The sequence below is a fragment of the Hypanus sabinus genome, unplaced genomic scaffold (assembly GCF_030144855.1).
Source record: "Hypanus sabinus isolate sHypSab1 unplaced genomic scaffold, sHypSab1.hap1 scaffold_541, whole genome shotgun sequence".
NCBI classification, from domain to species: Eukaryota; Metazoa; Chordata; class Chondrichthyes; order Myliobatiformes; family Dasyatidae; genus Hypanus; species Hypanus sabinus.
In genome coordinates this window covers 98,678-122,562 of record NW_026781402.1, presented here as the reverse complement: position 1 = coordinate 122,562, position 23,885 = coordinate 98,678, and the positions used below count along the sequence as shown (strand labels likewise).

General features: G+C 43.1%; 1 protein-coding gene and 2 non-coding genes across 3 annotated transcripts; 1 reads left to right on the top strand and 2 right to left on the bottom strand.

Annotated features, from left to right (window-relative positions):
* Positions 1–388: 388 nt before the first annotated feature.
* On the bottom strand, positions 389–474 carry trnay-gua (transfer RNA tyrosine (anticodon GUA)). Its single transcript is given in 2 exon segments — positions 389–424; positions 438–474. It is a non-coding gene; the product is annotated as a tRNA-Tyr (tRNA).
* Positions 475–973: 499 nt separating this feature from the next.
* On the bottom strand, positions 974–1,046 carry trnaa-agc (transfer RNA alanine (anticodon AGC)). The gene has a single exon. It is a non-coding gene; the product is annotated as a tRNA-Ala (tRNA).
* Positions 1,047–13,871: 12,825 nt separating this feature from the next.
* On the top strand, positions 13,872–23,233 carry LOC132389339 (oocyte zinc finger protein XlCOF6-like). Its single transcript, XM_059961855.1, has 2 exons — positions 13,872–13,931; positions 19,786–23,233. The coding sequence occupies exon 2, from the start codon at positions 20,527–20,529 to the stop codon at positions 21,580–21,582; it is 1,056 nt and encodes a 351-aa protein (XP_059817838.1). The 5' UTR covers positions 13,872–13,931; positions 19,786–20,526; the 3' UTR covers positions 21,583–23,233.
* The last annotated feature ends 652 nt before the right edge of the window (positions 23,234–23,885 follow it).

The following is a 23,885-nucleotide window of genomic DNA, read 5'->3' as shown; positions in this document are numbered from 1 at the left end:
AACAGTGAAATTTTCTGACGGGACGACGTTGGTGGTTTCTTAACAGTAAGACTTCTATTCTGTCTTTATTGTGACCATTTGTGACAGTGTTGTAACTTGAAAACAATGACAATGCACATACGTTGAAGCTGAAATTTTTCATTGTAAATGTGATACGTTTAGTGTTTAACACATTTATGGATTATATTCATTAATGCACTTAAATTCAGAGTATTTCATTATAATATTACGAAAGATGTCGAAAGATTTTAGCATAATTTTAAAATGATGTTAACATGGCATAAAGGAAATTTCAGCTGCTTGTCCACAAATGCCACGTTCGCGGGGGAATTTCAATCATGGCGAGGCTGTGGTATGGAATTGATGATGGGCGCTGTAAAAGTCCTGATCCTTCGAGCCGGAATCGAACCAGCGACCTAAGGATGACTCCATTTCCTCTACAGTCCTCCGCTCTACCAACTGAGCTATCGAAGGAAAAGCGACACCAAGTTTCTCCACGTTGGCTCCTACCGACAATCATTATGCAGATTTCAGCCCGGCATCTGTCGACCGATGGCAAAAGCCTGCCTGTGGCAACTATGTCGTCCTTCCAGCACTGGGAGCCACAGGCCACGGGATGACGCCGATCACCGCGCTTCTGACAATTCTAGGGACACTACGATTCCAACACAGCTCTTTGATCGCCCTCGCCCGTTCAAATCAAAGGTTACTCAGCTTTCACTTTTCACCCAGTAACCAGGGCAATGTCCTTCTAACCACTCACCTGATTTATGCCTGAATCGTCGCCTGCAGCTCATGCATTACTGAAACACCAGCTGCCAGCCGGCTTTTCCTCCTATCTGCTTTCAACGCAGCAAACCTACGACGTTTTCTCCCGACCCTTTGACAGAGACACGTTCCGCACAACCACATCTTTTGTGCATTCCAAGTTCAGGGATTTGATGCGACGAATCCTCTGAATACAAAATGTCGATGGAGAATGCGAGCATCGATCTCGCTACCTCTCGCATGCTAAGCGAGCGCTCTACCATTTGAGCTAATTCCCCAGCACGTCACGCTAACCTCCTATAATTTGCTCCTTTGGACAAACATCATTGCATGCCTGCCACTGTTCACAGATGCACAATCAGCAGCTCACAGACAGGCACACACACTCACTCACTCATCAGTAGCTGAGCGCGGCGTGAGGTCTCTGCTTCCGTATAAGTAATCGAAAGGTACTTACCCGGGATACCGACAATTACAATGAAGGTGTAACAAATCTCCCTGTCTGGAAACATTGTTAATCCAAGGCTGTTCTGTTTGGAATGTTGTCAATTTCTAAACATCATAAAAGTTGAAAATAGCCAGTAAATGAACTCAAACAGTTATAACAAAGCCCAGAGAGCAAATTTCATTCGCGCCTGCAGGGTAAAACTCTTCACCGATTACACGTTGTTGAGAGTCTACCGCGTCTGGATGTTTCCGTCCTCAATGTAACTGAAGCTCAAAATGTCGTATTTTATGGGAAAATCGGTCACCAATAATGAAAACAACTTGTACAGTGACTGGTGCTAATTACCGCTAATTAGCAAAAGTATCTGTGCTCTAACGAACCGTAATGCCAGTGGGGAAATAATACGCCTTATTTCATTGAACTGAACGCAACACTGGTCATGAAGCCTCAAGAGACGGCCGATGCTGGGATCGCAACACTTGATGCGAGGTTTTCAAACTACTCCGTGTAATTATCTGCGCATCGCTGGTGACGACAGTAGTCTGTAATCCTGTGGGTGAGTCCACCTCATCAGCGCTGATTCCACTCTCACATTGCGAGTGGAGTCTCTGTCTCGTTAATTCCCCGTGATGACGCACCTTTCATGTGATTCACTGTCACTTTGCTTGCGGTGATTTATTCTTTACTGGACATTAACATGAATGATTTCTGGCGCAAACCCTCACAGTTTGCACTGTTAGCGGAGTCAGTCGCAAACACAGAGGTTGGCAAGTATGCAGCGCGAAATGCAAACCAATGACCCCAGCATTACAGACATTGTCAACTGCTGTAGCAGACAGAGAAAACAGAATATATTGTATCAAAACCGGTTTTAATGCAAATAAATAGCAGTAATGATATTAAATATGTTACAGAGTCACGAGATGATTTTCGAAGTTGAACTTGAGAAAGAAATTGATTCGGGGAAAAAGTGCGGATTAAAAGCTAAACAGAGATGAACTGCGTAATGGGGCATAAATACACGGACACAGTAAAGCATCGGCATAATTAAACCGAGCTATTCCTGAAGCACGCTGTTCTCGCGTTTAGATAGAGAAACATGGAGAATCAGGAGGCCGGGGTTCCTTGGCATTTCATGAAATATGATTTACAACGGGCCAATTGCGTCACTTCCGCTACAGCACATCAGGAACGGAGTGACGGTCCAAGGAGAGACGCATTGGAAAGAACGCAGCATTATGAACCAGCATCAAGAACTGAGCTTCCGGGCGTGCACTGGCTTCAGATTAGAGCCGCGCAACTATCTGAGTGCCGGGGAAAGCGGATTGATGGTAAATCAGGAAGGATTTTGGCACTAATTGTCGAACCCTTTTCTATGTGCATGAGAATAAAATGGCTAATTGTGCGCAGCGATCCCCTCCTCGAAGATCTGTATGCCATGGATTTTGTGAAGAGTCGAGATAAAGTGTCCGGACCCGAAAAGGCAACTGTCCTTATTCCTCTCCTGATGCTGCCTACATGATAAGTTCTTTCACCATCGCGCCGGTCGCTCAGTGATTCAGTCACCAGAGTTTCTGAGCTTACTCAAGGCCAAATCAAGAGTCGCCAAATTCAGAGGATAAATCCAAGATGCTTTGTGGAATATTATATGTTGTTTTGCCAAATCACTGCTTAACTCAGTGAGTAGAATTGCTCAAAAATGCGGTAATTATTTCTGGCTACAACAGACTCTGAGAGAAATGGTCAGCGGTCCCATATTGATGCCCCGCCACACCCAGCCTGACGGGAGTACCCTTACCCCGCTGGGGAACATCCCGCAGTGGCATTTGGTCACAGAGTCATCGAGCAGTACGGCACTGAAACAGGCTCTTCTGTTCATCCTGCAGCGCCGAACTGATCCTCTCCCTAGTCCCGTGGACACTGCACCTGGACCATGTCGTCCACAACCCTCCCATTCATGTCGGATAAAATCTCCTCTTCAATGTTGAAATCGTTCACGCATCCGCCATTTCCTTTGGAAGCCCGTTCCACACTTTCGCTGCCTCAACAAGATGTCCCACCGAATATTAACCATATAACTATATAAACATTATAACACGGAAACAGACCATCTCGGCCCTTCTAGTTTGTGCCAGACGCATACTCTAACCTAGTCCCACTGACCTGCAGTCAGACTATAACCTTCCATCCCTTTTCTGTCCATGTACCTATCCAATTTTATCTTAATTGACATTACCGAACCTGCCTCTACCACTTCTACTGGAAGCTCGTTCTACACAGCTACCATTCCCTGATTAATGATATTCCCCCTCGTGTTACCATTAAACGTTTGCCCCCTAACTCTCAACTCATGTCCTCTTGTTTGAATCTCCCCTACCCTAAATGGAAAAAAGCCTATCCACGTCAACTCTGTCTATCCCCCTCATAATTTTAAATATCTCTATCAAGTCCCCCCTCAGCCTTCTGCACTCCAAAGCATAAAGACCTAACTTGTTCAACCTTTCCCTGTAACTTAGTTGCTGAGACCCAGGTAACATTCTAGTATCTTCTCTGGATTCTCTCTATTTCGTTGATATCTTTCCTATAATTCGGTGACCAGAACTGCACACAATACTCCAAATTCGGCCTTACCAGTGCCATGTACAGTTTTAACATTATAACCCAACTCCTATACTCAATACTCTGATTTATAAAGGCCAGCATACCAAAAGATTTCTTCACCACCCTATCCACATGAGATTCCGCCTTTAGTGAACTATGCACCATTATCCCTAGATCACTGTTCTACTGCATTCTTCAATGCCCTACCATTTACCATGCATTTCCTATTTGGATTATTCCTACCAAAATGTAGCACCTCACACTTATCAGCATTAATCTCCATCTGCCATCGTTCAACCCACTCTTCTAACTGGCCTAAATAACTCTGCAAGCGTTGCAAAAAAATACTTACGTAAGAAATCAGGAGGGCTGAAAGAAGACATGAGGTAACGTTGGCATTCAAGGTGATGGATAGTAAAAGCATCCACAGGTATATTAATAGCAAAAGGATAGTTAAGGGATAAAATTGGTCCTCTTGAAGATCAGAGTGGTCGACTATGCATGGAACCAAAAGAAATTGGGGAGATGTTAAATGTTTTTTTTGTGTCTGAATTTACTAAGAAAAATGGCTTGGAATCAATGGAAATAAGGCAAACAAGTATTGAGGTCATGGAACCTATACAGATAGAAGAGGAGGAGGTGCTTGCTACCTTGAGGCGAGTAGATAAATCTCCAGGACCTGACAGGGTATTCCCTCGGACCCTGAAGGAGACTAATGTTGAAATTGCAGGGACCCTAACAGATATATTTAAATGTCATGTTGTTCTGTTGTTTAAAGCATGCTCTAAAAGTAAACTGGGAAATTATAGGCTGGTAAGTTTGATGTCAGTCATGGGTAAATTATTGGAAGGAGTGCTAAGAGATAGGATCGACAATTATTTACATAGACAGGGACGTATTAGAGAGAGTCAACACGGCTTTGTGCATGGTAGGTCTACTTTAACAAATATATTAGAGGTTTTCGAGGCGGTTACAAGGAAAGTGGATGAAGGGAAGGCAGTGGATGTTGTCTTCATGGACCTCAGTAAGGCCTTTGACAAGGTCCCGCATGGGAGGTTAGTTAGGAAGATTCAGCCACGAGATATACATGGTGAGGTAGTAAATTTGAATGGGAATTGAGAATGGGAGAAGTCAGAGAGTGGTAGTAGAGGATTGCTACTCTGAGTGGAGGCCTGTGACTGATGATGTGCCACAGGGATCAGTGCTGGGTCCATTGTTATTTGTCATCTGTATCAATGATCTGGATAATAATTTGGTAAATTGGATCAGCAAATTTGTTGATGATACAAAGTTTGGAGGTGTAGTGCACAGTGAGGAATGTTTTCAAAGCATGCAGAGGGATCTGAACCAGCTGGAAAAATGGTAGATGGAGTTTAATACAGACAAGTGTGAGGTATTGCACTTCGGAAGGTCAAACCAAGGCAGAACATACAAGATAAATGGTAGGGCACTGAGGAGTGCACTAGAACAGAGGGATCTAGGAATACTGATACAAAATTCCCTAAAAGTGGCATCACATGTAGATAGGGTCGTAAAGAGAACTTTTGGTATATTAGCCTTTATAAATCAAAGTACTGAGTATATGAGTTGGGCTGTAATAGTGATGTTGTATATTGCATTAGTGAGGGGGAATTTGGAGTATTGTGTGTAGTTTTGGTCACCGAATTACAGGAATAATATTAATAAGGTCGAAAGAGTGCAGAGAAGGTTTACAAGGATGTTGCCGGGACTTGGGAAACTGAGATACAGAGAAAGGTTGAATAGTTTAGGACTTTATACCCTGCAGCGTAGGGGAATGAGGGGTGATTTGATAAAGGTGTATAAAATTATGATGGATATAGATAGAGTGAATGTAAGCAGGCTTTTTCCACTGAGGCTAGGGGAGAAAAAAACCCAGACGACATGGGTTAAGGATGAAGGGAGAAAAGTTTAAAGGGAATATTGGGGGGGGGGGCCTTCTTCACAACTGGGTCTGACTGGTACTGGCATAACTGGTTCTTCTGGGCACATTCTGTCTCACTCCCAACTATTTAAATTTCAGTGAGTTTTGTTCCTAGTAACATTAAGCAGATATGTTTGGTCCTCCTTTTCATTGTTAACGTGCTTCATTATCTTTCATGTTAAAGTTAGACCTGCAGTGAGAGATTTATTGGAAACAAACCACGACTGAAGACGAGGGAACAGCAACAAGTGAACCAGCCCGGGGACTGAGAGCACCGACTGGAGAGAACCCATCTGACTCGGAGATTCCAGTGATTCAGTCAAGAGAAAGTTGGTGAGTCTCATTTACTCAAACACTGGTCCTTGTAATGCCATTGTAATGTCATTAACAATATATAAAATGCATTGTGTCATGATCAATATTAAAATGTGCTTTTCGTGTCAATAACAGACTTGGAAATGTTGAATGTGCTCCCTATCTCCATTCCTCCTGTAATTCACAACCAGCTCCTTTGTTTTTGTCACAATGATGTAGAAGTTGTTTTCTTGACACCACTGTGTCGGGGTGATGACTTCTTCTCTGTTGGCTGCCTCGTTATTATTTGAGATTAGGCCAGTCAGTGTAGTGTCGTCAGCAAATTTAATTAGCAGATTGGAGCTGTGGGTGGCAACACAAGTCATGGGTGCACAGAAAGTAAATGCCAGGGCCAAAGAGACAACCCTGTGGGGTATGTGTGCTGAGGGTCAGCGAGACAGAGGAGATGGAGCCCACTCTTATCACCAGGATCCAGCTACACAAGGCAGGGTGAAGGCCGAGGTCTCTGAGCTTCTTGTCGATACCTCACGCCTTTGTATGGCTACTGCTCTGCCCATGACTGCAAGGAACTGCAGAGAACTTTGGAGAGCAGAGAACATCAGAGAAACAAGCCTCCACTCCATGGACTCTTCCTACACTTCCACTCCCTCGGAAAAGCAGGCCATGTACACAAAAACCTCATAACCTGGTCATTCTTGCTGCAAACCCGCTCTCCCATCGGGGAAGAGATACAAAAGCCTTAAAGCGAACCACCCGGCTCAAGGACGGCTTCCTGTCTGTGTTTTTAAACCAAATGAATGATAAAATGGACTCGGCCTCACAATGTAACTCGACGTGACCCTGCACCATATGTATATCTGCACTGCGCTTTCTCTGCAGCCACAATGCTTTGTTACAGTGATTGTTTTATCATTTTCATTTTTCATTTTTAGAATCGTTCTTATTGGTACATAATCTTCTACAGCTATAAAATGAGACAAAACCTATGGATTAATATGTATACAATTAATAAAGCTGAAAAAACTGATCGTAAAATATAAAAATGGAACAAAAAAGGAAAAGAAGAACCCCATCTAATTAGGAAAAAACCCCACTAACTACAACAAAAGGGGAAAAACCATTAGGAATCAACAACCCGGAAGGAACCAATATAGCATAATACAAATTAAATGAAAATATTTGGTAAAAGAACCCCATTTTCTTTCAAAATTGAATCGAGGATCAAAAAGTTCTACGTCCATTTTGTTTTCCAAACTAAGTCATAACATCACTTGAGATAAACATTCAGTTAATGTAGGGGAAGAAATATCATTCCATTTTAAGAAAACAACCCTTCTTGTCAGTAGTGTAACAAATGCAATTACATGTTGATCTGAAGATGAAATACTCTGACTATGATGTGGAACTATTCCAAATAGAACAGTCAATCTATTAGGTTGTAAATTAATTTTCAGAGCTTTAGGAATTGCAGAAAATAAAGATTTCCAAAACGATTTTAATGAAAAATATGAACAGAACATATGCGACAAAGTAGCTACTTCAGTTTTAAATCTAAGACAGCATTTGTCTATACTAGGAAATATTCTAGATAGTCTCTCCTTTGTTAAATAATAACGGTGAACGACTTTAAATTGAAATAAACAATGGTTGGCACATACAGAAGAAGAATTTACGTTTTTTTCGAAACTCGAAGCCAAACTTCATTAACAAAGGTCATATTACGTTTTCTCTCCCAATCTTGTTTAATCTTTAGTGATAGGTTCTTTTTGTGTAACAAAAATAAATTATAAAATCTGCTAATGGAAACTTACACTACGAGATTCAATTTCAAAATGGTTTACCACAAATCAGATTCTTGTAAATATGGAATCTTAGGTAAACATTGTTGTAAAAAATATTTCACCTGAACATATTGCAAAAAATGTGTATGAGCCAGAGAAAATTTGTTAATTAACTCTTCAAAGGTCATCAATAGACCATTACAAAATAAATCTGTAAAAGAATGGATCCCTTTATTTTTCCATGGGAGAAAATAGAGTCAGTTGTTGAAGGTTTAAATGAAAAGTTTCGATGAAAAAAACTAGACAACTTAAATTGCTTAAAATTTTAAAAATTTACGGATCTGAACCCAAATCCGTAGGAATTGTTTAATAACCGGGTAAAGATTTAAATTTGGAATTTTAGAGAGCTGTTAAGGTAATGGAGCTCCTAAAATTGAATTTAAATAAAATTGTTTAACAGCTTTTAATTCCAAATCAACCCATAATGATTTTTGGTTCTTATCAAGCCAATACAACCAAAAACATAATTGTCTAATTTTCACCACCCAATAATACAGTCTTAAATTAGGAAGTGCAAGTCCACCATCTTTTTTGGATTTTTCTAAGTGATACTTATTAAATCTTATTGTTCCAAATAAAAGAAGAAATAACAGGACGAACATAACCTATTTAATGTACTATTGAAATATATCGATTGGTGTGGATGGTACGGCAGGCAAGATTTACACTGTAGCTCAGTATGTTATGAGAATAAACAAATTTCCCATTTTAATTACGTGGAAATATTAGACAGACTGAGCTTCTGCTCTGGAACCTCAGAAGGAAACTGAACTGTTGTCATTTCTGTGGAAAGCAAATATATGGAAAAGGCTTCAATCTCACATTACGATCTGCGGTAACTGGAATCAGGTGACTGGTGGTGGGTCTCCCATATCAATATCAGAATCAGGTTTAATAGCACCGGCATATGTCATGAAATTCGTTGTCTCTGCGGCAGCAGTAGAACCTAATTCATAAGAATAGGTTTTCACAATTGTGATTTAAAATAAGAATATAAATATTACATTGTTAAATTATATAAATAGGACAAAAATTAAAAAAATTAAGAAATGTAATAAGCTATTTTAATTGTGTGGAACGATTTGACTGACCGGGTTGTTGCTTTGGAAGTAGTGGAGTGAAGCTTAACTGAACTGTACACATTTATGAGAAACTCAGATAAATAGAACAGGCTAAATTCTCACATAAACGGGTCAGACACCCAAAAACATTGGCTGCACTTCAGCAGATAAAAACAGTGGAATGAAACATGCTGAAAATATTGCAGAAAAAAAAATATTCTGTCCACCCACAATGAGAGGACGTGACAGATGCGGATCTCACTGACTTGTCTGAACGGGGAAAGATGACGCTACACGTACACGTAGAGCAGTGTCCAGCAGATGCTACAGATCTGCAGAAAAACGTGAACAGGAGACGGGATCACGTGACGGTGGAGGGTCTCCCACCCCAGACAGTGACCCTAGCTGCCCACCACTCTGTGGAAACAAAAAAAAAACTTGCCGCTCACAGCTGCTTCCAACTTAAATGTGTTGGACATTTCAACTCCCAGGAAAAATATATCGTCTGTCCACTCTATCTATTCCTCTCGTAATCTTATAAACGGCCATCCAATCTCACCCCAGCTTGCTCCGCTGTGGAGAAAACAATACAAGTTTGTCCAGCCTCTCGTTATAGTTCATGCCGTCTAATCCAGGCAGTGTCCTGGTAAACCTCTTCTGCGCCCTGTCCAAAGCCCCGACATCTTTCCGAGAATGGGGGCGACCAGAACTGTATGAAACACTCCAGATGTGGTCTAACTAGTTTTATAAAACTGTGTTACGAACTGTAACGTTTCAGAAACGAACCAGCAGGAATAGACTTCACACTGGAGTCTGGTTTTGATGTTAAAACCACTCTCCTTATTCGTGTCTACTTATAATATAGTAACTTAATGAAATAAAGGAAAGTTAGCAGTGTTATGTGTAAATATAATTCCCAGACTATCAAGCCTGAGGGAACAAAAAAGTAGGTAAGTTCAGTAACCTAGTAAATGATGGGAGAGAGATATTTGTGATCCAGGGTGAAACGTAGAGAAACGGCCGTTACTTCAAAATAATCGTCGTCGAAGTTCTTATCCGTTGAATCCTTCTACATACGAGTTATCAGCGAAAGTGACCTGTCACAGGAATACCGTTTTCCAGGGGTTACCACACAACATACCCAGGCAAGGGTTAACACAAGATATTTCACAATCCACTCCTATGGATTATACGAAGTGACAGCCACACACGTTCGTTGTGGTTCCGTGTACCGATGATCAACCCACTCTTGTGGGCATAGGAGAGTTCCAAGCCTCAGCTGCAACTAACTGAAGCGATCAGCTTTTCCAGTCCCCCTCTCTCTCTCTCTCTCTCTCTCTCTCTCCCTCTCTCTCTCTTTAGACTAGCCGACTGCCTGTCTGCAGATCGCTCTCTCTCTCTCTTTCTTATGGTTCAGTCCACAGTCAGCGCTGTCAGCCTGTGACTGACGTCATAGTCCCGCCTCCTCACGCCGGCGCTCTTAAAGAAACAGTCACAGTAACATCCGCAACACAACTTCCCGACTTTTGAACTCAATGCTTCAACTGATAAAGACAACCATGCCATTTGCCTTCTTAACCACACGGTCAATCTATGCAGTCTCTTTCAGGGAGCGATGAACTTGGAGTCTAAGATCCCTCTGATCATCAACACTGTTCAGGGTTTTGCATTTAACAGTGTACTGTCGCATACATTCGACCTACCGAGCTGCCAAGATGATCATCACTAATCAAATCTCCCTGAGATTTCTCAGGTCCTGTTGAATTTATTGCCAAGTGCACAAGTACGGGAAGGTACAGGGTCAGAGAAACACTGACTTGTGGCAGCATCACAGGCAAGTACATTCAGATAACACTGGGAACACAAGTTATCCGATTCTCTGTCAGTAACAATCTATAAAAAAATTGTTTTATGTCATTATCGATATATAAAATACATTGTGTCATGATCAATATTAAAATGTGCATTTTGTGTCAATAACAGACTTGGAAATGTTGAATTTGGTCCCTGTCTCCATTCCTCCTGTGATCCACAACCAGCTCCTTTGTTTTTGTCACAATGAGGGAGAGGTTGTTTTCTTGACACAACTGTGTCGGGGTGATGACTTCTTCTTTGTAGGCTGCCTCGTTATTATTTGGGATTCGGCCGATCAATGAAGTGTTGTCAACATTGATTAATTAGCAGATTGGACCCCGCCACTGCAGCCCCACAGTGCACTATGTACTGATTGCAAAGCTACGAAATTGCATGTGAATAGCCTTCCCTCCCCCAACTCCACTCTTTCTGCCTCACCAGCAGACTGGGACATCTCACATCTCGCTGCCTCCGCCAGGACATTAAACTGTGAACACCTGTGGCCAGGGACTGATCTCTGGGGTACTCCAAACGCTACCTCCTTCCAGTCTGAAAACGACCCACTCATCCAGCCACACACTACCGGCAGTTTGTCGATCTCCAACGAAAAAGCCTAATCACCTACTCCCGATGTTCAATACCATTGCTGACTCTGAGTTTACCACCGTCAAATGCCGGGAGGGTCATAATAATCAGAAAGTCTCTAGTCACAGCCGTGTAAATAAAATGTGATCTCAGTAGGTGGGTGGCGCATGCTCAGAATGCGAAGGAGACAGACAAACTGAGCCAAGTCACAGACTGATGAAGGGGAGGAATGATCCATTTTGATACAGAGAGGGAAGCGGTGAGTTTGATGTTATGCCTGATGTCGGAACTGTGGCCAGTTAGAAGATGAAGTTTTGTTACTCCAATTTGTATTGAGCTGTGACAGTGCTTTTATCAGTAGGCACCATGGAGACTGAAATAATTGCAGTTGAAGTGTTGTCCTTCACCCACTGACGTGCTTTATAAACCTTTAACAGTGTACAAAAGTCAAAGGATTTGTGTATGGGAATCACAAACACAACAGCACGTTTGATCCGCTGTATCTGTCAGTTCACCAGAGCTTGAACGCAAAGTACACTGCAGATGCTGTGGGCAAAGCAACAGGTACAAAATGCTGAAGGAACTCAGCAGGCTGGACAGCGTCCGTGGGAACGAACAGTGAACATTTCGGGCCGAGACCGAAGACCGTGACCTACAACTTCGCACTGGGAAACGGCCGTTCACCTGCTCCGTGTGTGCGAAGAGACTCATTCAGTTAACCCACCTTGTGATGCTCCGGTGAGTTCACAATAAATAGAGGCCACATTTCTGTCCGGAGTGAGCAAAGAGTTTTACTCAATCATCCCAGCTGCTGCAACACCAGCAACTTCACATCAGGGAGGAAGTTCAAATCAGCTCCGTGTTAAATGTTTAGCCATCACGGTGACTGAAGGCAGCTGCAGGGTCATGAGGGACTGTTACTGTCAGATCCTGCAGTTCTTGCGGCTGCTCATCGCACCCAGGACTGAACCCTGGTCACTGAGCATTGGAGGAGTCTGTTCTGCTGATGTTAGCCTTAAACTGGGCTGCTGTTTAATATTGTGGATCTGTGAAACATAAATCAATTCTGTATCAAATCCCATGTCGCAGGTACTTACTGTCACTGCCAAACTCACAATGTACACTAGAGAGTCCACTCGGTCTATCTGCTCCATGCCCAGGTTTCTGTTCCATATCAGTATTTTAAAATTTACATCTCACACTCCCTGTTGCAACTTGTCACCGCTCCGTGGGAGAAGAGATTTCCCTTGAATTTCTTAGAATCAGAGAAATCTACAGCAAATTACAGGCCCTTCGGCCCACAATGTTGTTCCGACCACGTAACCTACTCTAGAAAATTCCTGGAATTACCCTACCACAGAACCCTCTATTTTCCTAAGCTCCATGTACCTGTCTAAGATTATCTTAAAAGACTCTATTGTACCCGTCTATACCACCGTCGCTGGCAGTGCAGTCCACACACCCACCATTATCTGTATAAAATATATATCTCTGACATCTGCCTTGAACTACTTCCAAGCACCTTAACTATGCCCCCCACGTGTTCGCCATCTCAGCCCCGGGGAAAAAAAGCCTCTGACTTTTCACACGATCAATGCCTCTCATCATCTTATAGACCTGCATGAATTTCCTGCATGATTTTCCCCAGGCTAATTAACAGCATGATCTCGCTGAGTATTTGACCTTCCCCAGGGCTCTGGACTAAGGTGGTTAAACTTTTTCCCTGCTCTTTTCAAATTTTGTGTCATTTTCACTAATTTCAAAGGACTGTGCCTCAGACAGCCGGGTTGTTGCAATGCGCCTCTAAAGCCTGACAGCAGACTAGCGAGTGAATCTTCGATGGAGCAGAGTAAGAGGCCAAAGAGTTGCCAGCCTAAGTCAGGGCTTTGGGGCCCTGGAAAGAGATGGGTTCTGGAGGTTACGAACAGGAGGAGGAAGAGGAACCAGACCAGCGGGATGTGGCTATGAAGGAAACATGAGAAACTTTTGGAAACTGGTTAATCGAAAAACAAAATGGTTAATCTCTACAAAACATTGCAGGTAATCAGCAGATCAGGCAGCAAATGTGGAGAGGAATAAATGGGCAGCATTTAAGCCGATCCCCTTGAGCATGTCTAGACTGTGTACTCCTCTGCTTAGTTGCTGCCTGAACTGCAGAGCCTCTTCAGCATTTTGTGTGTGTGCATGTTTGTATTTCCAGCAAATGCAGAATCTCTTTTGTTTCAGATCTGTTTCAGAACACGAAATGCCTGTTGATATTGAGTGTATCGTTTATGGGAGCCGCTTTCTGCGTTAAGAAAGCTGCTGAGTTTTCTACACAGAAAAAAAACTGAGATATGGACGTGGAACCGGTCCCTGCAGAATCTTTTAATGGCACCATACTTACCCATAAATCACCGCGTTTAAAATTTCCCTGTCGTTTGCAGCACCGATCAAATGCGCAGGCGTCAGGATCGCAGCCGTCTCCGATAAATACGCATGCGCGCAGTATACAAAATGTCGGGAGGATCGGAAAGGTAAGGGTTTTTCTGACTCTAATTGGGTGACAATTGCTGTGAGAACCGGAGGCTGTCGCCCGCAAACTCAGCACAGGCCAGATTTTTTCTTCTCTCTCAGCCCCACGATCCGTACACGGGCCCCGGGGAGCTTCCGGCTAATCAGGGAACGGGACCAGATAGATCTCACAGACGGAGCTGAGCTCCAGGTATCTGAATGCAAGGATTAGGAACTCGGAAAAAGAGAACAAAATCTTTCTATCAGCTGTTGAGAAAATCAATTTTGTTCTATCTCCAACCGCAGCAAGTGAAAATCTGCAGAAGCTGGACTCTTTTAATGCTGGAACAGCATTAGTACTCTTTTCCATAGATTCAGCCCGGCCTGCTGAGTTCCTCCAGCATTTTGTGTGTGTTGCTTGTTCTACCTCCTCTTGTTCTGGACTTTTCTGCACCTGAGGACATGTTTTGACCCGTTCTGTCTTGGTACATAATGATATCAAACACCTTTGTCCTGGGCAACAAGTAGCCTTCAAATCACAAATGTGCCAGACTCTAGTGAGTCAAACTGCTGCCCTTCCCTTCATATTCATTGGCATTGCCATAACCGAGTTCATCACCGTCCATCAGTTGAGGGAGGGTTCAGTGGAAATATTTATGTAAAATACAGGAACTGGTTGTACCTGTTTGCATTTTGGTGATGCAAAATTTGCTGGAGAATTTGCAAGTGGGAAGAAGGGGAGTGATATTTGGAAGTCTGACCTTTTAAAGCATCATTTAGTAAGAAAATTGCACACAGTGACATACAAAAGTCTGGGCACCCCTGCTCAAAATTCCTGTTCCTGAGAACAGCTAAGCGAGTAAAACAATGACCTGATTTCCAAAAGGCATAAAGTTAAAGATGACACATTGTTTAATATTTTAAGCAAGATTACTCTTTTGCATCCATCATTTACAGTTTCAAAATAATAAAAAAGGAAAAGGGCCTGAGTTTGGACACCCTCCATAGTCAGTGTTTAATAACAACCCCGTTGGCAAGTATCACAGCTTCTAAATACTTTCTGTCGCCAGCCAAGAGTCTTTCAATTCTTGTTTGGGGATTTTTGTCCATTCTTCCTTGCAAAAGGCTTCTAGTTCTGTGAGATTCTTGGGCCGTCTTGCATGCACTGCTCTTTTGAGGTCTATCCACAGATTTTCGATGATGCTTAGGTCAGGGGCCTGTGAGGGCCATGGCAAAACCTTCAGCTTGTGCCTCCTGAGGTAGTCCATTGTGGATCTTGAGGTGTGTTTAGGATCATTATCCTGTTGTCGAAGCCATTCTCTTTTCATCTTCAGCTTTTTTACAGACGGTGTGATGTTTGCTTCCAGAATTTGCTGGTATTTAATTGGATTCAATTTCCATATACCAGTGAAATATTCCCATGCAGCTGGCTGTAACACAAGCCCAAAGCATGATCAATCCACCCCCTTGCTTAACAGTTGAAGAGGTGTTCTGTTCATGAAATGCTGCACCCTTTTTTTCTCCAAACATACCATTGCTCATCGTGGCCAATAAGTTCTTTTGTAACTTCATCAGTCCACAGGATTTGTTTCCAAAATGCATAAGGCTTGTTCCTTTGCAAACTTCTGATGCTGAGTTTTGTGGTGAGGATGCAGGAAATTTTTCTTTGGATGACTCTTCCATGAAGGTCATATTTGTGCAGGTATCGCTGCACAGTAGAACAGTGCACCACCACTTCAGAGTCTGCTAAATATTCCTGAAGGTCTTTTGCAGTCAAATGGGTGTTTTGATTTTCCTTTCTAGCAATCCTACGAGCAGTTTTCTCGGAAGGACTTCTTGGTCTTCTAGACCTCAAAATGACCTCCACCATTCCTGTTACCTGACATTTCTTAAGTACATTACGAACTAAGGAAATGGCTAACTGAAAACTCTTTGCTGTCTTCTCTTGCTTTGTGGGCATTATGTATTTTAATTTTCAGAGTGCTAGGCAGGGACTTAGCGGAGCCCATGGCTGCTGATTGTTGGGCCAAGGTTTGTGGAGTCGGTATTTATAAGGCTTTGAAATTTGTAACACCTGGCTTTTCCACAATAACGGGTGGGACACTTTAGAAACTGTTGTAGGAGGAATTATCTGGCAGAGCTAAGTCAAAGATGTGATAGGGATTCGATAGTTAGGGGAACATAACTAGAAGAGGATTAACGTCCTAGTAGTAAGGCTTGCAAGTGCTAGTGGGAGAGTCAAACTAAAGTTGCAGGCAGGGAGGGAGCCAGAATGACAGAACAAATAATGGAGGGGGTTAATTGAATTGAATTGGCTTTATTACTTATATCCTTCATATACATGAGGAGAAGAAACATTTACATTACATCTCTGACTAAATGTGCAATGTGCAATTTATAGTCATAATAAATAGTGTGTACAACAGGCAGTCAACATAACATAGAGATACAGGATGAATCAGGATGAATTAGTCAGTCTGATGGCTTAGTGGAAGAAGCTGTCCCAGAGCTTGCTGGTCCTGGCTTTGGGATGTCTGCACCACTCTCTGCAGAGTCCTGCGATTGAGGGAAGTACAGTCCCCATACCAGGCAGTTACAATACTCTCAATTGTAACCCTGTAGAAAGTTCTTAGGATTTAGGTCCCTATTTCAAACTTTTCAGTGCTCTGAAGTGAAAGAGCACTGTTGTGTATTTGTCACCAGACAACCAGTGTGTATGGAACATATATTATTATATTGTAGCCATTACAGGAACTTGGCTCCAGCCAACAGTCTGAGGAATTTAGAGCGACAAATTTTTCTCTAGTGATCGCAGACTATGCCAAGAAACAAAGCTTGATATATTAAGTGATTTTAATTTTCCATATATTGACTGAGACTCCTATACCGTAAAAGGGTTAGTTGGGGGTAGAGTTTGTCAAATGTGCCCATAATCGGAATGTAGAATTCCCAATGTAGAAATGTGCAATAGGCTGTTAGGAAATGATCTAGGGCTGGTGACACAGAATATTGCTCATAATGCCATGAGATTCCAAGTAATTATGGAAAAAGAGAGATCTGGACCACAGGTTGAGATTCTAAATTGGAGAGAGGTCAATTTTGTTGGCGACAGAAAGGATCTGACAAGTGTGGATTGGGACAGGCTGTTTTCCGGCAAATGTGTACTTGGTGAGTGGGAGTTCTTCAGAAGTGAAATTTTGCAGGTGTAGAGTTTGTATGTGCCTGCAAAACTAAAAGTTGAAAGGTAACTGGTGCAGGGAACCTTGGTTTTCAAGAGATATTGAGGCCCCAGATATTTTGTTCCTCTAAATACCTCAGACTGTTGGGTGCTACCAAGACTCATTAATGACTGCAATATCATAATTCCACACCGTGAGCTCATCCGACAGTTTTTTCAGTTGTCTTCTCTTGGTTTTTAAAAGCTTCCCAATAGTTTCTGCTCTTTTGTTTGCCATCTCTTTGGCTTTTATGTTGGCTTTGGCTTCTCATTTCAGCCAAGGTTCTGTCCTCCTGCCTTTCCAATGCTTCCACTTCTTTGGGATGTGTCTATCACTCAGCTCCCGAGTTGCTCCCAGAAACTCCAGCCATTGCTGCTCCATCATCACTCCTACCAGATTCCCCTTCCAGTCAGGTTTGGCCAGCTTCTCTGTCATAGAAACATGGAGAAGGTCAGAACAGAAACATGCCCACTCTGGACGATCAGAATGGTAATCTATACGGGAGACAAAATAGATGGGGGAGGTTTTAAATAGCAGTTTTGCATCCGTATTGACTCAGGAGATGGACACAGAGTCGATAGAGGTGAGGCAAAGCAGCATCAACTTCAGAGACCATGGACAGATTACAGAGGTGGAGGTTTTTGCTGTCTCAGGCAAATTAGTGTGGATAAATTCCCAGGGCTTGAAATGTAGATCCCTCGCACCCTGTGGAAGACAAGTGCAGAAATTGTCGGGGTCCAAGCACAGATATTTAAATCATCGTTAGTGACAGGTGAGGTACTGGAGGAGTGGAGGACAGACAATGTTGTTCCACTGTTCAAGAAAAGCTCTAAAATTAAGCTAGGAAGTGATATGTTGGTGAATTTCACAGCAGTAGTGAGAAAGTCATTGGGACATATGTGCAGGAACCGGATATATAAGTATTTGGATAGATGTGGACTGATTAAGGATAGACAGCATGGCTTTATGCATGGTAGGTCATGTCTAACCAGTCTCATGGAGCTACTTGAGGAAGTTATCAGGAAAGTGGACGAAGACAAGGCAGTGGATGTTGTTTACATCGACGAGGAAGGCACTTGACAAAGTCTCATTGGGAGGCTGGTCAAGAAGGTTCAGTCATTCAACATTCAAGATGAGACAGTAAAGTGGATGAGACACGGTCTTTGTGAGAAGCCACAGTGTGGTAGCAGATGATTGCCTCTCTGACCGGAGGCCTGTGTCTAGTGGTTGCCACAGGGATCAGTGCTGGATCTGTTGTTGTTTGTCATCTATATCAGTAATCTGGATGATAGTGTGGTTAACTGGATCAGCAAATTTGTGGATGACAACAAGACCGGTGGTGTAGTGGACAGTGAGGAAGACTATCATGGCTTGCGGTGTGATCTGGACCAGCTGGGAAAATGGTTTGAGAAATGGAAAATGGAATTTAATGCAGACAAGTATGAGGTGTTGCACTTTGGTATGACCTACCAAGGGAGGTCTTTCAGAGTGACTGGTCGGGCATGGATGAGTGTTGGAAAAGAAAGCGACCTGGGAATACAAGTCCTTAATTCACTGAAAGTGATGTCACAGTTAGATTGTGATGGAAAGCAAGATTTCAGCCCAATGGGCTTCAGGAACGAAAGTACTGACAACAATAACTGGATGTTATGTTGACTTGCAGCAGACATTGGTGAGCCCAAATTTGGAGTATTTTGTGCAGTTTCGGTCAACAAGCTGCAGGAAAAATGTAAAAGAGGTTGAAAGAGTTCAGAGAAAATTCACAAAGATGTTGCCAGGTCTAGAGGACTTGGGTTATAAGTAGAGATTGAACAGGTCAGGACTTTATTCCTTGGAAAATTAGAGATTTAGCAGAGACTTGATTGTGATGGAGGTAACTGCAAGCTGGATTTCTCCACTGAGATGGTGTGTGACTGCAAGCAGAAGCCATGGGTTAAGGGTGAAAGGTGAAACATTAAGGGGAACATGAGGGGAAACTTCATCACACAGACAGTCATCTGGGAGTGGAATGAGCAGCCATTACGAGTGGTGCATGCAAGCTCAATTTCAATATTTAAGAGGTTTGTGTAGGTGCCTGGATGGTAGGGGTATGGGAGTGGACAGATTAAATAGTTCAGCACAAACCAGATGGCTGAAAGAGCTTGTTTCAGTGTTGTACTGTGACCAAAACCTGAAATAATACAAAAATTCACTCCAAATCCTTTTTAACAGCTGTACGGACCAACCATTCATCTCAGCAGGAATTTTTTATATGTCGTTAAAACTGTGGCACTTTAAGTTAATAATACATAAAAGAAAATCCCAGCTGCATGTCAAGAAACACTATTTGTGTGAGACTGTTTCAGTTACTGTGGGGCCAGGCACCCATGCAGCTCAGCAGGAGCAGGGAATAATACCAATGGAGAGAGTCAAAGTGAGCTAATGCTCAAATTGGAGATGGCAGAAATGCCCCATTCTGATAGAGACAGGAAGAGTATCAGGGAATTGATGGTCATTCCAGATACCAGCACTCTGCCCAGTCAGGAGATGATTTCTCTGTCCAACTTGGGTTCAATCTCACTGTAACAGTGTGATACCAGATCAAACCTTGGCAACTCATGTAATCTCATCTGAAATGTTGTCCTAAACCCATTGATGGATTTTGTAAATCTTTCCACAGGTTAAAAACGAGAAGGAATTTGTCTACAGAAAGCTCAGTCATGGCATATCAGTTTTGCTGTCTCTGTCCGGATATTTAAGAAGCAGAGCAAGGGATTCAATCGAATATCCTTCCTGCTCAGACAGTGGGAATGGATTCACTTGGTCATCTCAACTGAAGGTACATCAGCGAGTTCACACTGGGCAAGGACATTCATCTATTCTGTGTGTGAGAAAGGATTCAGTCGGTCTGCCCACCTGTGGACACACCAATCAATTAACACCGGGCAGAGGCTAGTCATCTGCTGAAGTTCTGGGAAAGGATTCACTCCATCATCTGACCTCATAGCACACCAGCGAGTTCACACCAGAGAGAGGCAGTTCACCTGCTCGGACTGGGAAGGGGTTCACTTGGTCGTCTGAACTACTGAGACACCAACGAGTTCACACTGGGGAGAAGCCGTTCACCTGCTCCGTCTGTGGGATGAGATTCACTGATTCATACACACTACAAAGTCACCAGCGAGTTCACACTGGGGAGAGGCCATTCACCTGCTCCGTCTGTGGGATGAGATTCACTGATTCATACATACTACAAAGTCACCAGTGAGTTCACACTGGGGAGAGGCCGTTCACCTGCTCAGACTGTGGGAAGGGATTCACACAGTCATCCAACCTGCAGAGTCACCAGCGAGTTCACACTGGGGAAAAGCCTTTCACCTGCTCAGTCTGTGGGAAGAGATTCACTCGGTCATCTGACCTAATGGCTCACCAGCGAGTACACACCGGAGAGCGGCCGTTCACCTGCTCGGACTGTGGGAAGGGATTCTCTTTATCTTCTCGCTTACTGACACATCAGCGAGTTCACACTGGGGTGAAGCCGTTCATCTGCTCAGTCTGTGAGAAGAGATTCACTCACTCTTCCACGCTACAGAGACACAAGCTTGTTCACACTGGGGAGAAGCCGTTCACCTGCTCAGTCTGTGGGAAGGGATTCACTCAGTCATCCAGTCTGCAGAATCATCAGCGAGTTCACACTGGGGAGAAGCCGTTCACCTGCTCAGAATGTGGGAAGGGATTCACTGAGTCATCACACCTACAGAGACACCAGCGAGTTCACACTGGGGAGAAGCCATTCACCTGCTCAGTCTGTGAGAAGAAGTTCACTAACTCTTCCACCCTACAGAGTCATCAGCGAGTTCACACTGGGGAGAAGCCATTCACATGCTCAGTCTGTGAGAAGGGATTCACTCATTCTTCCACCCTACGGAGACACCATCGAGTTCACACTAGGGAGAAGCCATTTACCTGCTCAGTCTGTGGGATGAGATTCACTGATTCATCCTACCTGCAGAGTCACCAGCGAGTTCACACTGGGGAGAAGCCATTCACCTGCTCAGTCTGTGGGAAAGGATTCACTCTGTTATCCAACCTGCAGTGTCATCAGCGAGTTCACACTGGGGAGAAGCCATTCACCTGCTCAGACTGTGGGAAGGGATTCACTGTTTCAGCTAGCCTAATGGCACACCAGCGAGTTCACACCGGGCAGCGGCCGTTCACCTGCTCAGACTGTGGGAAGGGATTCACTTTGTCATCTAAACTACTGAAACACCAGCGAGTTCACACTGGGGAGAAGCCGTTCACCTGCTCAGTCTGTGAGAAGAGATTCAGTGACTCTTCCGCCCTACAGAGACACCAGCGAGTTCACACTGGGGAGAAGCCATTCACCTGCACAATCTGTGGGAAGGCATTCACTCAGTCATCCCACCTACAGAGTCATCAGCGAGTTCACACTGGGGAGAAGCCATTCACCTGCTGAGAATGTGGGAAAGGATTCGCTCAGTCATCCCAACTACTGGCACACCAGTAAGCTCACAATGGGGAGTGGCCGTTGTTATGATTCCCCAGGTTTCGTTTACTGTGGACTGTCATTTTGAGAGAAAGAGAGAGAGATAAAGAAGGTGAATCAGTCTGACTTGCAGCTTGTTTACATCGCTCGCAGCTTGTTTAATTTTAACCAAGGACACGGACACTCAGAGTGAGACGGAGATGAAGGATGAAAAATGGAAGGTTCAAAACAAGGGAAATAGTGGCCAAAGCTCATGGTTTAGAATGTCCCTACGCCCACAAGTGTGGGTTAATTATCATTTCAGCATACATCGAATGTGTGGTTGTCACCTCTTTTGATCCATGGGAGTGGATCGGATTTGGGGTATCCTGTGAAGACCACTTATGTGTTAACCCTTGCCTAGTTGTGGTGTGGTAATTCACTCGAAGACAATACCACTTTTGACATGTCACTTTCGGTGGTAATTCGTATGTGGATTTGGAACACGACCGATAAAATCTACAGTGACTGTTCTCTCATTTTACCACCATGGAACCTGTGGAATTTGACATAATTGCCTTCTCTTAACATTTACCCAGGATTACAAATATCTCCCTCTCATCACCTATTCTGTGGTTGAATTGAACTTTCGTACTTTACCATCTCAAGACTCCAAGCCTTGTTTCCCCTGAGCTCAATAGTTTTGGAGTTACATTTACACACATATATATACATAACAATGTTCACTTTTGTTTATCTTGCTTAAGTTACTATATTAAAAGTAGATTCTAATAACGGTAGTTTTAACATCAAAAACAGACTCCACGTATATCTATTGCTGCTAGTTCGTTTCTAAAGCGTAACGATTCATAACAAAATTGGGGCCTGCGTCCAGGATATGAACAGGTTTGGGGCGTATTGATTAATTATCGATTTCATTGGGGAAATCCCTTTTGATTTATTTGTGTGTGGAAAATCAGCAGCAGATGCTGATAGGTTTGTGGAAGCGCCAACCTCTGAGGCATTAGAGGACGCCAGAAAGGTTGAGTTGTTGAGTATTGCTCGGAGGTTAAAACTTGCTATGTTGAAATTAACAATGAGGAGGGCACAGGTGCAGAGGATAATAGCTGAACATTATGTATCTGAGGGATTGTTTAAAGTGGAGGAGTTGTAGGTGTATCCTAAAAGTAAACCTAGTGAGCTTGAACTCCTGTACGTGAGAAAAATTAAAGATGGAGGCTGCGGAAAGGCAAAGGCAGTTTGAGGTGAGAGACGCAGAAAAACAGAGAGAAGAAGCAGAAAAACACAAGGAGGAAGCAGAAAGACAGAGGCTGTTCGAGCTGGAAAAGATAGAGAGATTTCAGCAAAGGGGTCCAGCGTTAGACTCTGGTGATAAGTTTGAGGCCAGTTGTGAAGTTAAACTGGTACCTCCATTTGACATGGCGGTGGTTGATAAATACTTCCAGCATTTTGAGAAGGTTGCCCAATAGAAGGTTGGTCCTCTTACAAAGTGTAATTAAGGGGGAGGCTCAGCCTATTATGCTTTGACAATCGATGAAGCAGCTGAGTATGACATAGTGAAACAGGCTGTGTTCAAAGCTTATGAGTTGGTCCCAGAATCCTACAGGCAGAAGTTTATAAATTTGTGGAAATCTGTGAACCACACTTATATGGAATTTGCTTATGAGAAGTTTGTGTGTTTTAATGCCTGGTTCACATATAAAAATAGAAGTGATAATTTTAACAGCTTGAAAGTGTTGCTTTTAATTGAAGAATTCAAAAGGTGCGTCCCTGATAACATAAAGACGTATTTAGATGAAAAGGATGCTGCCACTTTGCTAGATTAGCAGATGTTTGCTTTAACTCATAAGGTTAAGTTTACCGAGACTAAGAACTTCCAAAACAGTCCCAGGGATAACGAGGGTAAACCAGTAATTAAAGCTGGGACTAGTGACAAGAGTAAGGATGAAGTGAAGCAGTTGAAGGAGAAATATTCTGGTCTTACTTGTTACTATTGTAAGAAAGCTGGTCATATGATGGCTAATTGTTCCATCCCGAAGAAGAAAAAGGAAATGGAGGCAGTCCCAATTGCCTGCGTTCAATACGTTGAAGCACCTGTAAAGCCACAGGGTTCTGAACATTCTGTTGAGGCTCAGTTAAGGTCTGAGAGGTCTGAACGAGTTAAGAAGGCTTTCGATCATTTTCGGTCAAATGGGTTTGTATTGGTAAAGGAAGGGTCAACCCCGGTAACAGTGAAAATTCTTCGAGTTACTGGGGCTTCTCAGTCACTTATA

Coding starts and splice junctions, on each gene's coding strand:
- LOC132389339 (XM_059961855.1), top strand. CDS start 20,527: ATGGCTCACCAGCGAGTACACACCGGAGAGCGGCCGTTCACCTGCTCG.